General features: G+C 40.6%; 1 protein-coding gene across 1 annotated transcript in view; it reads left to right on the top strand.

The window, feature by feature from the left end:
- PTPRN2 (protein tyrosine phosphatase receptor type N2) overlaps positions 1-15,181 on the top strand; it is a 1,314,151-nt gene that overhangs the window by 214,562 nt on the left and 1,084,408 nt on the right. Inside the window, exon 4 of the mRNA XM_004372789.1 lies at positions 9,529-9,654. Coding sequence (XP_004372846.1) covers positions 9,529-9,654 — 126 coding nt within the window. The remainder of the gene's footprint in view (positions 1-9,528; positions 9,655-15,181) is intronic.

Below are 15,181 nucleotides of genomic sequence, written 5' to 3'. Positions count from 1 at the left end.
CGTCAGTATGGATTACACCTCAACATAAAGAAAACAAAAATCCTCATACCTGGACCAATGAGCAACATCATGATAAATGGAGAAAAGATTGAAGTTGTCAAGGATTTCATTTTACTTGGATCCACAATCAACACCCATGGAAGCAGCAGTCAAGAAATGAAAAGAGGCATTGCATTGGGCAAATCTGCTGCAAAAGACCTCTTTGAAGTGTTGAAAAGCAAAGATGTCACCTTGAAGACTAAAGAGCGCTGGACCCAAGCCATGGTGTTTTCAGTTGCTTCATACGCATGAGAAAGCTGGACCATGAATAAGGATGACAGAAGAATTGACGCCTTTGAATCGTGGTGTTGGTGAATAAGATTGAATATACCGTGGACTGCCAGAATAATGAACACATCTGTCTTGGAAGAAGTACAACCAGAATGCTCCTTGGAAGCAAGGATGGAGAGATTACGTCTCACATACTTTGGACATGCTATCAGGAAGGATCAGTCCCTGGAGAAGGCTATCATGCTTGGTAAAGCAGAGGGCCAGCGAAAAAGAGGAAGACCCTCAACAAGATGGATTGACACAGTGGCTGAAACAATGGGCTCAAGCATAACAATAATTGTGAGGATGGCGCAGGACTGGCAGCATTTCATTCTGTTGTACATAGGGTCACTATGAGTTGGAACCAGATCGACGACACGTAACAACAAAAACAATCTTGAGAACCTGTGCATATATTACCTTACATGGGAAAAGGGACTTTGTATATGTGATTAAGTAAAATATCTTGAGAAGGTAAGATTACCCTGGATTATTTGAATGGGCCTGATGCAGTCACAAGGGTTGTTATGAGAAGCAGGAGGTCAGAGAGGAAAGAAGTTGTTTTGGTGCTGGCTTTCAAGTTGGAGGTAGAGGCCACCCACCAAGGAATATAGGATGCCTCTAGAAACTGGAAAAGACATGTTTATTAGTTTCCTGTCACTGCTGTAGCAAAAAAAAATCACACATTGGGTGGCTTATAAAAACAGAAATTTATTCTCTCACAGTTTTCAAGGCTGCAAGTTCAAATTCAGGGTATTGGTATGGCCATCTTCTGTCTGCAGGCTCTAGGGGAAGAGCCTTTCTTGTCTCTTTCACATGGCTGTCTTCCCTCTATTTGTCTCTCTCAGTCTCTTCTCCTCTTTTATAAGGACATCACTCAGACTGGATTAATACTCAACCTACTCTGGTATGAACTCACTTTAACCTAACTGATAACATCTTCAGAGACGTTATTTCCAAACAGGGTACGGGGGTTCGGAATTCAACATATCTTTTTTGTGGGACACAATACAATCCATAACAGCAAGGAAGAAGAGTCTTCCTTAGAGCCTCCAGAAGGGATATAGCCCTGTGGACCCCTTTTAGACTTCTGACCCCCAGAACTATTGAATAATAAATTTGTGTTGTTTCAAGCTGCTAAATTTGTGGTAATTTGTTATAGTGGCAATAGGAAAATAATACAGGTAGTCTTTGAGTCAAGGGCTGTTAGTTGTATGAGAGATTCTACTTTACTTGACAAGCACAAAGCTAGAAACCTCGCCACCACTACACAAATAACTTAGCGAATTTTCCCTTTTTGTTGTTTTATTGAAGTAAAATTTACATAATGTGAGTGACAGATCTTAAGTATACAATTTGATGACTTGACAGATGTAAACATCTGAGTAACTGAAATCCTAGACAACAAATACAATATTTCCATCACCACCGAAAGTTTCCTTATGCCACCTTTCCTTATGCCAATTCTCTCCCCCACTGACAACTACTGTTATGACTTCTATCACTTTGAATTCATTTTGCACATTAAATAATACAAACTCATTTAAGACTGCTTCTTTCACTCAACAAACTATTTTTGGGATTTATGTGTTGTTGCATGTGTCAGTAGTTCATTCTTTTTAATTTCTGAATAGTATATCACTGTGTGAATATATCATAATTTTTGTATCCATCCTCCTGTTGATGAACATTTGGATGGTATCCTCTTTGGGACTATGCAGAATAAAGCTGCATGTGGAGAAATCAGAACCCTGATACATTGCTGATGGGAAAGTAAAATGGTACAGCTGCTGTGGAAATCACTTAAAAAAAATTAAACATAGAAATACCATATGACCCAGCAATTCCACTCATAGGTATATACCCCAAAGAATAAAAATCAGCAACTCAAAAAGACACATGTACACCAATGTTCACTGCAGCACTATTCACAATAGCTAAAAGGTAGAAACAACCCTAGCACCCATCAAGAGATGAATGGACAAACAAATGGTGGTATTTGCACACAATAGAGTATTATTCAGCTGTAAAGAAGAAATGAAGTACTGAAACATGCTAAGACATGGATGAACCTTGAAACATTATGCTAAGTGAAATAAACCAGACACAAAAGGACAAATATTTTATGATCCCACTTATATGCAATATCTGGAATAGGTAAATCCATGGAGATAAAAGAAGATTGGTAGTTACCAGTAGGTGGGGGGAGGAAAGGATGGGAAAAAAATCATCACTTAAAATTGGTGAATTGTATTTTATGTGAATTGTTCCTCAATAAATATGTTTTAAAATAGTAATAGAACACCTACAATAAAGGGACAGAATTAAGTTGCACTCCTGCTTCTGAACAAGATGGAGTAACAGGGACAAATTTACTCTCCCACCTGAAACAAAGAAAAATAAGTAGACCAAGTACATAAAACAAATGTATTCAAGACACTGGACATCAGGAAATGAAGGACAGTGGTTCTTGAGAGATTGGAAACAAAATGGTGAGTCCTACAATTGCCCCAAGTTCCTGCCTGGAGAGAATTTCCAGGCAGTGATGGAAGGCTCAATACAGAGGGAGCTCACTGGACTGCAGAAGTTGAGGAGATGGAGCTGAGAGTCAGGAGAGACCAAGGCAGCTAAGAGTTCACATATCAGAGTGTTGGAGAAAGCTGCCTAGAGAAAACCCTAGAAATTTTTAGTGGGTAACTGTTGAGTATCCAGTGGAGTACTGGTCAGCACATGTCTATGAGAAAACTACCCAAATCCAAGGAAAGAAACATCCAAAAGAATGAGAGGGAACAGTACCTGACATTCACACAGGGTGGGGCATAGCGCCTCTTCCCACCAGTTATACTGAAAAACTTCATAATTTAAAGTAATTGGGTAGAGTACTCAAAGGAGTCTTGCCTCAGTAGTGGTGTGAAATAATTAGCCACAGGTAAGTGCTACTCTGGTCCTGCCAAAAGGAAGACATGAAAACATTCAGCTGTTCCCAAGGAAATTAACTGTGTGCCAGAAAAAAAAAAAAAAAGTTAAAGAATATTAATGGGAATACAAAACTATCCATCACCCCATATGACAATAATGTATACTATCCAATCAAAGATTAACAGACCTGAAAGGAAACAGGAAAATATAATCCATAATGAGGAGAAAATCAGACCATCAGAGTAGACACAGGACTGACACAGATGTAAGGGAAGCACATTAAAACAGTTATTAGATATTCCACATGTTCAAAAAAAGTTAGTAGCGACATGGGAGATATAAGTAGCAACATGGAAGATGAAAAATACATGGATGGAATTAATAGCAGATTAGACATTTTAAAAAGAAAATATTATTTAACTTGAAGACATAGCAATAGAAACTATCAAAAATAAAACAGAGAAAAATATTACTTAAAAAAAAGATCATCAGTGAGCCAAATACATGTATAGTTGAAGTCTCTGGTAGGAGAAACAAAAATTATCTGAAGAAATAATGGCCCAAATTTTTCTCACATGTGATTAAAAAACTATGAACTAACAGACCTAAGATGCTCAATGAGCCCCAAGAAAAAGAAACATGAAGACCAAGAAGCATAATTAAATTGCTCAAAAAAAGTGATAAAGAGAAAACGCCTTAAAAATAGACTGGGATCACAACAGAGGGTTCTGGACAGAGCTGGAGAAGAATGTAGAACAAAATTCTAACACACACAAAAAAGACCAGATTTACTGGCCTAAAAGAGACTGGAGAAACCCCGAGAGTATGGCCCCCGGACACCCTTTTAGCTCAGTGGTGAAGTCATTTCCGAGGTTCACCATTCAACCGGGGGTTGGACAGCCCCATAAAACAAAACGGGACTAATGAGGCACAGCAGTCCAGGGACAAGGAATAGAAGGCAGAAGGGGACAGGAAAGCTGGTGATAGGGAACCCAAGGTTGAGTAAGGACAGTGTTGACGTGTAGTGGGGTTGTTAACCATTGTCATAAGGCAACACGTGTACTAACTGTTTAATGAGAAACTATTTTGTTCTGTAAACCTTAATCTAAAGTGAGAATAGCAGCACAACTAGAAGACCGTAGTCGATGTTACTGAACTGTGCATGTATCTTTGGGTATGTATATTTTCACCAAAAAAAAAAGAAAAGTCAAGAAGGGAGAGGTTGACATGTTGTGGGGTTGTTAACCAATGTCATAAAACAATATGTGTGCTACTGTTTAATGAGAAACTATTTGTTCTGTAAACCTTCACCTGAAGTACAATAAAAAATTTTTAAAAAAAAGTAGAGAAAAATAAGGCACATTATGTACAGAGAGAAAAAGATAAAGATGACTGCAGATTTCTCATTGGAAATCATGCAAGGCAAAGAAAATGGAACACATTTAAAAAGTACTGTTCATACCATCTTAATTGTTGAAATTATTGGCACAAAGTTATCAGCCCGTTTTTGATCTATAGGATCTGTACTGCTGTTCTCTGTTTCATTCCTAATATTGGTAATTTATTCTCCCCTCTCTTCTTTTTTTCTTGCTCAATCTTGCTAGAAGTTTATAAATTTTATTAATATTTTTACAGTATCACCTCTTGGCTTTTTAAATTTCTCATTTGTCTGTTTTCTGTTTCATTGACTTCGCTTTTATCTTTATTATTACTTCCTTCTACTTACTTTGGGTTTAATAATCTATTCGTTTTGTAGCTTCTTAAGGTGGAAACTTAGATCCTTGATTTTTAAACTTTTTTTCATTTTTAATATAAACATTTAAAAGTGTAAATTTCTTTTTAAGCATTGCTTTTGGTGCATTCCATTAATTTTGATATGTTTTTTAATTATAATTGAGATAAAAATACTTCTAATGTTCCTGTGACAACTTCTTTGACCCATAGGCTATTTAGAAATGCTGTTTAGTTTTCAAATATTTGGGGCTTTTATAGATACATTATTGATATCTAATTGATTTTTTATTTTATTTTATTCAGAGAACATACTCTAAGATTTCGGTACTTTGAAATTTATTAATACTTATTTTATAATCCCCATATTATCTATTTTGGTGAACGTTCCATGTAAACTTGAATAAGATGTGAATTCTGCAGTGATTGGATATAAAGGTCTTTAATATCAGGTCAGTTTGGTTGATAATATTGTTCAAATACTTTATATCTTTACTGACTTTTTGTCCAATTGATTTATTCATTACTGAGAGATCAATCTTGTGGACCCTGTTCTGAAAGCATAGAAAGGACAGTTCAGGTTTCTGGATTACCAGTGAAGAACTTTTATGGGAACTGTACTTGTGGGCTTGGACAGTGGTGTCTGCAGAGCTCTAAGTTTTAATTGTGACTCTAAGTTGCAGTTTGGGAGCCCTGGGTAGCACAAAAAGTTAAGCACTCAACTACTAACCAGAAAGTTTATACCTATGCAGATGTGCCTCAGAAGAAAGGACTGGTGATCTTCTTCCATCAGATTACAGCCTTGAAAGCTCTATGGAGGACAGTTATACTCTGCATAGTGGGGTTGCCATGAGTCAGAATTGATTCAAGAGCAAATGGTTTGGTTTGGTTTGATTTTTTAGGTTGTAACTTATCAGCCACAGTAGGGTATTGTTGACATGGGGACTGGTGGTAGGACTGGACCCTGGAATTCTCTGCCATCTGCTGCAGAGCTCTCAGAGTATGCTAGAGAGCACTAGAGCTAGCCATTGAGCTGGTCTCTATAGAATACAGATGCTCAGCAGATCAAGGCTATGGAAAATTAGGCCAAGGGACTCTGAGGTAGGCTGGGCCTTAACCTCTCATAAAAATGGCCTGGCCTCTTGTGCTAGGCAAGAAGGGCCCTGAGCTCTGACACCAGCTTCTCCCTGGCGCTTGGGAGAAGCAGATGGAGTAACCCCAGGCTGTGATTATGGGGCATGCAGTGAACACTGGGTCTTCACGGAGTCCCTGGGTGATGCAAAAGGTTTATGCCCTCAGCTGCTGTCTAAAAGGTTGGAGGTTCGAGTCTATCCAGAGATGCCTTGGAAGAAAGGCCTGGTGATCTACTTCCAAAAATCAGCCATTGTGTACCATATGAAGCACGGTTCTGCCCCGACACACATGGAGTCGCCATGAGTCGGAGTCAACTCAATGGCATTTTTTTTCCCTGAGGTTCTTGTGCTAGGAGGAGGCGAGGAAAGCTGGGGAGGGCCTGGACTATCCAACATAAGGGTCTGGAGAGAGAACAAATGTTAGATTTGAAGTGATCTGACTTTCATGGAAGAAGGTCCTGAGAGAGAAAGTGGATTTAATTTAATTAAATGGCAGAACCTGGAAACATTCCTGAAAGCAACAGAACTCAGGGTGGGGATGTATCTATAGAATGCCTGCAGCCAGAGCTGGGCAGGAAGTGGTACACAACACCTGTCAGACGCACTATTTCTTACACTGCAATCCCTGTCTTTTTACACAGACATAGACAAGACAATTAGTTTAAAAATGGCAACAACAACAACAAAAACGGAATTCGTAAACATTTTGGTCAACACTTCCCAGTCATGAACACTCAAGGTTTATTAAATCTTTGGATTTCATTGTGAGTGTTTTTGTCTCATGTTAATCCTTGTTGGTATATCAGTCGTCCTGTTTCATTTCTCTCCTCACGTAGGAGACGTGTCTTCTGGGGCCTTTTGGGATAGTTGCTGTGTATGCACGCAAAGGCGGACATCTGGGTAGGGAGCTCTGGGTTTCCTGAATTCTCAGCACTGGGGCCTACGTTCAGGGGTTCAGACTGTGAGATGGGCAGACAAGGAAAAACATGCTCTCCATTTACAGGGCTTTGGGAAAGCTCTCGCCTGTTGCTTTTGGCTAGCTCTCGGCAAGCCACAGCTAACGAGAGGACAGAGAGAACATCGAGACAGGAAGCTGGACCTTGAAGGCATCCCTCCCCCTCTTCCCACCCTACACCTCCACTGCCTAAGAGTAAATATGGGCTGGTTGATGAGTTTTGACATCTGTTTAGTGGTGTGCTTGTTATAAGCTCTTATCCTGACTTTCTCAGTGGGTTTCTGCTGGTTTCAGCAACTACCTAGTTATTTTCTCAACACCTTTTGTTACAGCTGCACTGAGCTAGTGACGACCTGTCCAAGCTGAGAAATCAGTTCTCTTGATGACTTTAAGCACAATTAGGGGTGGTTACACGCGACTTTTGGCATTGGTGGTTCAGTGGTAGAATTCTCACCTTCCATGCAGAAGACCAGGGTTCAGTTCCTGGCCAAGTGCACCTCATGAGCAGCCACCACCTGGTAGTGGAGGCTTGTTTTTCTATGATGCTGAACAGGTTTCAGCAGAGCTTCCAGACTAACACAGACTAGGAAGAAAGACCTGGATATCTACTTCTGATAACTAGCCAATGAAAACTATGGATCACAATGGTCTGATCTGCAGTTGACCGTGGGGATGGCACAAGACCAGGCAATGTTTTGTTCTGTTGTGTACTGAGTTTCCATGAGTTGGGGGTCGACTCGATCGCAGCTGACAATAACAACATTCGACTCACCCTTAAATTGTCTCCCAGACTCACCGTTTTCTCTTCAGTCGTACGGCAAGTTCTGGCCAGCTCATGCCTGCATGTCCTAGCTGCTCCCCACCCCGACTCCAGTACCCCGTTGTTACAGGGACTCTGGTATGAGGCCACGCCCACCTCAGAATGAGTACTACTTCTATCACATTGCCTCCATCTGAAGAATAAAATAAGAAAACATCATATTTTGTCATTCCATCTCCAAACTCCTCTGTCTCACATGTTCCATGCATATAGTGATTCATAAATAGTTTTTTAGTAAAAATAATAACCACAATGTAGAGGTATAAGTACTGTATTCATTTCCAAGTGGTGCTGTAACAAGTTTCTACAAACTTAGTGGCTTAAAACTACACAAATTTATTCTTATAATTCTGTAGGTTAGAAGTTCAACACAGGTCTCACTGGGATGTATCCCGTTCTGGAGGCTCTAGAGGAGAGCCCGTTTCCTTGCCTTTTCCAGCTTCTAGAGGCTGCCTGTATTTCTTGGCTCCTGGCCCCCTTCCTCCATCGTCAAAGTTAGCAACAGCAGCTGAAGTCCCTCCCACATCATCACATCTGCTTTTCTACTTCCTTCTTCTACTTTTCAGAACCCGGATAATTATATTGGATCCCCCAGGTTAGTCAGGATACTTTCCCTATCTTAAGGTCTGCTGATTAGCGACCTTAATTCTGTCTGCTACCTTAATTCCCCTGTGCCATGTAAACTAACATACTCACAGGTTCCAGGGATGACGACACGGGCATCTTTCGGGGACCAGTATTCTACCGACAAGTATCTAGCCATATACAAGCGCTTTCACTACTTTATTCCTTTTGTGCCTCTGAACAATTTACACACAGGGGACCTGAGACTCCAGAAGTCCCACAGCCAGGAGCCAGTACAGCCAGGGCTCAACTTCAGGTTTCTGACTCTGTATTTGGGATCTTTCTAAAATATTGTGCCACCCCTCACTTTGCTGGAGGAAAGAAGTAGTGCCCAGTTTTCAAGCTCCGCTCTTACATACCTGCCTGCCTTATTTATAAAGTGTTTATTTCTCACTCCAGTCTTGGGGGGATCTTCATAAGCCCATTGAGTGTCATACTCGTTCATAGCTCTTTGACTTGTCTTTGTCCCTGCTGTGTCTGCTCACTTTCCTTTTCCCGCAGTAAGAACCTTGCTCTCTTCTTCCATTTTCCTTGATGCAGTGGCTACCTCTTCCTATTCGTCTCAGGCTCCAAGCTCACCATGCATTCTTGCTCATCTGTCTCTCAGAATTCTTGCTGAACTTGTAGTTAGTACTGTTCAGTTGATTATTCTCTAATTATTGCCTGAATATTAGTTTTACCTACTGTCCTAGGCTGTCAGAGGTGCCAGTTATTGAGGACATACTAAATGCGAGGCCCTCTTCTAGGAGTCATTCATTAATTCCTTACAGCAGCTCTGAGCTAGGCACTAATAGGCTTCCTTCCGTGTGAGAAAACTGAAGCTCAGGGAGATTAAGTTGGAAATACGAGTTTCACAGTTAATGAGTAGCAAAGCTGGAAGTGCTCAGTAAGTAATGCGGATTGGACCACACATCTGTGTTCTCAGCATGGGTGTCTTGAGGCCAAGTCTTTTGACATACTCTCTCATTCTCCCAGAATGGTGTGCATAGATACTAAGCACAAATGTGATTGAGTCATTTTATTCTTTTGCTCCGCAGGGTCTCAAAACAGAGCATTGATAATGAAAGGAGGTACAGCCTGGAAAACGATGTTACCTTGGCCAAGACACTGCAGCAATACCTTCCGTTCCTGGGGGTCCTGTCCCAGGCCAAAGCTTCAAACATGTACCCCAGGATGAAGAATGACAAGCCACCAATTAAGGTCAAAACTTATAACTTACTTTTTATGATCTAAGTTTGTCTCTTACTTGGTTCTGCACAGTTTTCTCCAGGGTGCAGATACTTTTGAATGTTTCATAAGTCTTCACTCCTCTTAATTTGACTCCTTTATCCCATGCTTATGGGCAGGAAAGTGGACTGGACAGCATGGAGAGAGATGCTCATGGTCTGCTTTTAGTGTCGCACAGACTTCCAATCCAGCAATGTGCCTGAGCCTACATGTAGGAGGCCCACCTGTTGTGAAAGTTGAGCCAGTTAATTTTCCAAGCCACCTTGGGGCTAAGGGTCATTACAACCTCTTGGGGATTGTAACTCTAGAAAACTCACTGTTAACAATATAAACATAATGCCTGGAAGGCAAAACAGAGTATCACCACCCTCTAAAGGACTATGCATTCACTGTCTGGAACCCAGGACAGACAGGGCCTGAGGACGTTATAGCAATGGATGCTCAAAACTGATGAGAGGGAGGAGGGCAAAAAGACTCTGAACTTGCCTGGAATTTTTGGGCATAGGGTGACCAACTATCTCAGTTTTCCTGAGATTATCCTGGATTTACCACCGAAAGTCCTGTGTCCCAGGAAGCTCTTCGGCCCCAGGCAAACCCAGACAGCATAAAAATTCTGTGTCCTGAGTAGGAGCAGAGAGTTTGGTTACCAAAAGATGAGATGGGTGGACAAGAAAGACAGAAGAGACACAGGCATTGGAATATAAACTACTATAAATTTTTATCCAGAGCTAGGCCTAACTGTTCACAGTCCTCAGTTAGAAGATCATTTTATACTAAAGCAAAATCTGCCCAAGAGCTATTTTGGAATGTGAAAGTTATTCAAAAGAGCATTTCAAGAAGCAGAATTAGAAATGTCCATGAACTTTTTAAATGAAAAAGTGTGCATGTTTATCATGACAACTTGTTAAACAGAATTGCCAGATTCTGACTTGCCTGGAAAGCAAAGGAGACGGGTGCTAAAAAAATTATCTTCAGAGTCTGAGGACCATTATACATTTTCAGGGTAGAATTTTGGGCAAAATGTTGAAGTCCAGGATGATCCTGGGTATGCTGGATATTTGACAGCTCTACTTAACACTTCTTTTTGGCAAAGCATTAGTTACCATCACTTAAATTTGACTTTTTTTTTTTTTTGTCTTTATGAAATGGAAGACAAGTTCTTGCAAGACTGACAGACAGTTAGGGGATTCTTTTAGCTTCCTTTTAAACTCCACCAGGGTTTCATCAGAAGATGGCTGTGGCCCTCGTGACAGCCCTTGGAAATACCTGGAAAGCAATCTGGGCTGATTGGGTTTTTTTTCCCTATAATCAAGAGGTTGAAATTATTTCATCAATTCTGGGCTGGTATGTTGGGCAACAAGCATGTACCTAGGAAGGGCAGGTCAGGATTTTTTGAGAAAATACACCACTGGCCAAGGTTGATATAGGATCTTGACGGAACTTTGAATTTGGCACATCACAAAACAAAGGTGCACATTTTCATAGAAGAATGCTGCATTCCCACAATTTGAGGTCCAGTTTGATGTGGGCTAGATTAAGAAGCTAGTTCTGTATATTAAGAGATCAAGATCTGCTGCACTTTTCTCTGAAATACCTTGTGTTAAGGCCCTTCTGAGACTTCCAGCCTCGTACTTGATTAGGAGGCATTTAGTGATAATGTTTGATCATAGAGACCAACATTGCCCCATCCCACAAGAACAAATAGTTTTGACCTGACCCAGGCACTTGCTAAGGCAACACTGTGTTTCGGAGCCCCAGGAGGTCACACTCAGGAGGCTGAATTGGATTGTTCCAGGGGAAGCTGAACGTTTTCCCCAGTGGCACCACTTCCATATCTAGATTTTGCCCCAACGAAAAAGCAGCAGTGACATGATCCCCTTGGAGTATCTGCTGAGTGTCCTAGACCATGAGAATTTGTTTGCCTGTTTTGTGGAAGTCATCCCTAATGGTGGAGGGCAGTGGCCTTCAGGCGTCACGGAAGTATACCAGTAACAGAGCTCTACTGCCCTCTAAAGTAGACAATAGGAAAGTGCTTGAGCTCCCCTACCACCAACCTAGACCATTTGTCAGATTGAAAAATACATTTTAAAGCCTTTCATATGAATTACTGGCAAGCATCTAAACACAAGCCTTAAACCTAATTGAAGCAGCTTTATTTAACACTAACTTTGTTAATGTTAAACTTAAATTTAAGATTTTCCTGTTTTGCATTTTTTCACAGGTATTGACTTTAATCTTTTTTTTTTTTGGAGCCAGAGACCAGGCTAGACATTGTGGGCATTAAAGATGAATCGCACATGGACATTTCCTCAGGGAGTCAGTGAGGTGTGCATGTGGGAGGTGAGGTAAGATGTGCCAGGCAGATTTTGGAACCCAACAGCTCTATGACCACAGGGAAGTTGCTTAACCTCCCTATCCTTCAGGTTCCTCAGCTGTAAAGTTTGGATGATAATTTTAAAAAACCCAAAACCAATCCTGGTGCCGTCGAGTCAATTCTGACTCATAGTGACTCTATAGGACAGAGTAGAACTGCCCCATAGGGTTTCCAAGGAGTGGCTGGTGGATTCGAACTGCTGACCTTTTTTGGTTAGCAGCCGACCTCTTAACCATACTCATGACTATTGTAAGGATTAAATAAGGAAACACATGTAAAACCCATGGCGAAATGTCAATAAATAGCAATTATTATATTATTACTGTTAATAATATTAATAAAATAATATTTTAAAGATGAAATCAAAATTATGTCAAGCCTGAAAACCATTCAGTGGACTCTTAGTAGCGTTCTCTGACTCTACATAAAGGAAATCAGAGGAAAGCACTGTACTTGGAAAACAGATTTAATCAATATAACCCACTGCCTTACAATACCAAGAAGCAGCAGGCTGCTATCCTCACCATAATGCAGTGCAATGTAGATTTCATTTGTTTACTTCACAGCACAGTGGAACACCAACATCTCTCCCAATTCTCTTGAATATTGGTAATTTAAGTACACACAAATGTAAAATAATCTTTTTGTCTTCCTCCTTTGTGCCCTGTTGTGTCTTTATCAAAACGGATATGAAGCTTCATGCTCAGTCTTCTCTACTGCTGTGGGATTTCTGGGCCTCTGAAATGGAGACATCATATCATGTCCCTAGATGCTGGATATGAATAATCAATAAACAGTAAGCATGTGCAGACCAAAGATGGTTTTAGTAATATAAGTGGGAAGGGAAAGAGAATCACTAAAAGTTCCAGAGACTCAGAAGAAGTTTGAATGAAAGGAAATCAGTTGAAATTTCTCTGTGAAGCATGTGAACAAGTTTTTCCCCTAACTTAATGGGGATATTATACAAACGTAGACTTATGTCCAAAGTGCCCTCATCATCTGTTATAGAAATAGAATATAGCAAGAACACACACTCTGAGGAACACCCAGCTTGCCCAGATAGGGGCAGTTAATAAAGCATAAAGAACAAAGAGCCATTGTTTTTTGGGGGGTGGAGGTGGGGAGATTTCTGCTTTTTTTTTTTTAAATTGTTCTTTAAGTGAAAGTTTACAGCTCAAGTTAGTTTCCAGTACAAATATTTATACACACATTGTTATGTGACCCTAGTTGCTATCCCTTTAATGTGAAAGCATACTCCTACTTTCTACCCCGGATTTCCCGTGTCCATTCAACCAGCTCATATCCATTTCTGCCTTCTCATCTCGCCTCTGGACAGGAGCTGCCCATTTGGTCTCCTGTGTCTGATTGAACTAAGAAGAACACTCTTCATGAGTGTCATTGTACGTCTTATAGTCCAGTCTAATCTTAGTCTGAAGAGTTGGCTTCGGGAATGGGGTCAGTTCTGGGTTAACAGACAGTCTGGGGGCCATGTCTTCTGGGGTCCCTCCGGTCTCAGTCAGACCATTAAGTCTGATCTTTTTACTAGAATTTGAGTTCTGCCCCCCACTTTTCTCCTGCTCCATCAGGGACTTTCTGTTGTGTTCCCTGTCAGCGCGATCACTGGTGGTAACTGGGCACCATCTAGGTCCTCTGGTCTCAGGCCGATAGAATATCTGGTGTATGTGGCCCTTTTTGTCTTTTGGGCTAATATTTTCCTTGTGTCTTTGGTGTTCTTCATTCTTCTTTGCTCCAGGTGGGGTGGGATCAATTGATGCATTGTAGATGGCTGCTTGCTAGCTTTTAAGACCCCAGATGGCACTCACCAAAGTGGGATGCAGAACATTTTCTTAATAAGCTTTGTTATGCCAATTGACATAGATGTCCCCTGTAAGCATGGTCCCCAGACCCCCGCCCCTGCTACTCTGTCCCTCGAAGTGTTTGGTTGTATTCAGGAAACTTCTTAGCTTTTGGTTTAGTCCAGTGGTGCTGATTTCCCCTGTATTGTGTGTTGTCCTTCCCTTCACCTAAGATAATTCTTGTCTACTATCCAGTTAGTGAATTTCCCTCTCCCTCCCTCCACATCCTCATAACCATGAAAGAATGTTTTCTTCTGGGTTTAAACCTTTTCTTGTGTTCTTGTAATAGTAGTCTCATACGACATTTGTCTTTTTGCAACTGACTAATTTCACTCAGCTTAATGCCTTCCAGATTCATGCATGTTATGAGATGTTTCTCGGATTCATCGTTGTTCTTTGTCGTTGCGTGGTATTCCATTGTTTGAATATACAATAATTTGTTCATCCATTCGTTCGTTGATGGGCACCTACATCATTTCCATCTTTTTCCTATTGTGAACAGTGCTGCAATGAACATGGGTGTGACTGCTCTTATTTCTCTAGGATATATTCCAAGGAGTAGGATTGCTGGATAGTATGGTACTTCTATTTCTAGCTTTTTACGGAAGTGCCAAATAGATTTCCAAAGTGGTTGTACCACTTTACATTCCCACCAGCAGCATATAAGTGTTCCAGTCTCTCCACAACCTCTCTAACATTTATTGTTTTGTGTTTTTTGGATTAATGCTAGCCTTGTTGGAGTGAGATGGTATCTCATTGTAGTTTTAATTTGCATTTCTCTAATGGCTAATGATTAAGAGCATGTCTTCATGTGTTTGTTAGCTGCCATTCAGTCTTCTTTGGTGAAGTGTCTGCTCATATCCTTTGCCCATTTTTTAATTGAGTTATTTGTCTTTTTGTTGTTGGAGTTTTCAGTATCTTGTAGATTTTAGAGATTAGAACTTGATCAAATATGTTGTAGCCAAAAATTTTTTCCCAGTCTGTAAGTTGTCTCTTTACTCTTTTGGTGAAGTCTTTTGATGAGCGTAAGTGATTTTTAGGAGCTCCCAGTTATCTAGTTTCTCTTCTGGTGTTTGTGCATTGTTAGTTATGGTTTGTATTGTGTTTATGCCATGTATTAGGGCTCCTAGCATTCTCCCTATTTTTCTTCCATGATCTTTATTGTTTTCGATTTTATATTTAAGTCGTTGATCCATTTTGAGTTAGTTTTTGTGCATGGTGTGAGGTATGGGT

Source organism: Trichechus manatus, unplaced genomic scaffold, assembly GCF_000243295.1.
Source record: "Trichechus manatus latirostris isolate Lorelei unplaced genomic scaffold, TriManLat1.0 scaffold00020, whole genome shotgun sequence".
Classification (NCBI taxonomy): Eukaryota; Metazoa; Chordata; class Mammalia; order Sirenia; family Trichechidae; genus Trichechus; species Trichechus manatus.
This window is presented reverse-complemented; position numbering and strand designations above follow the sequence as displayed.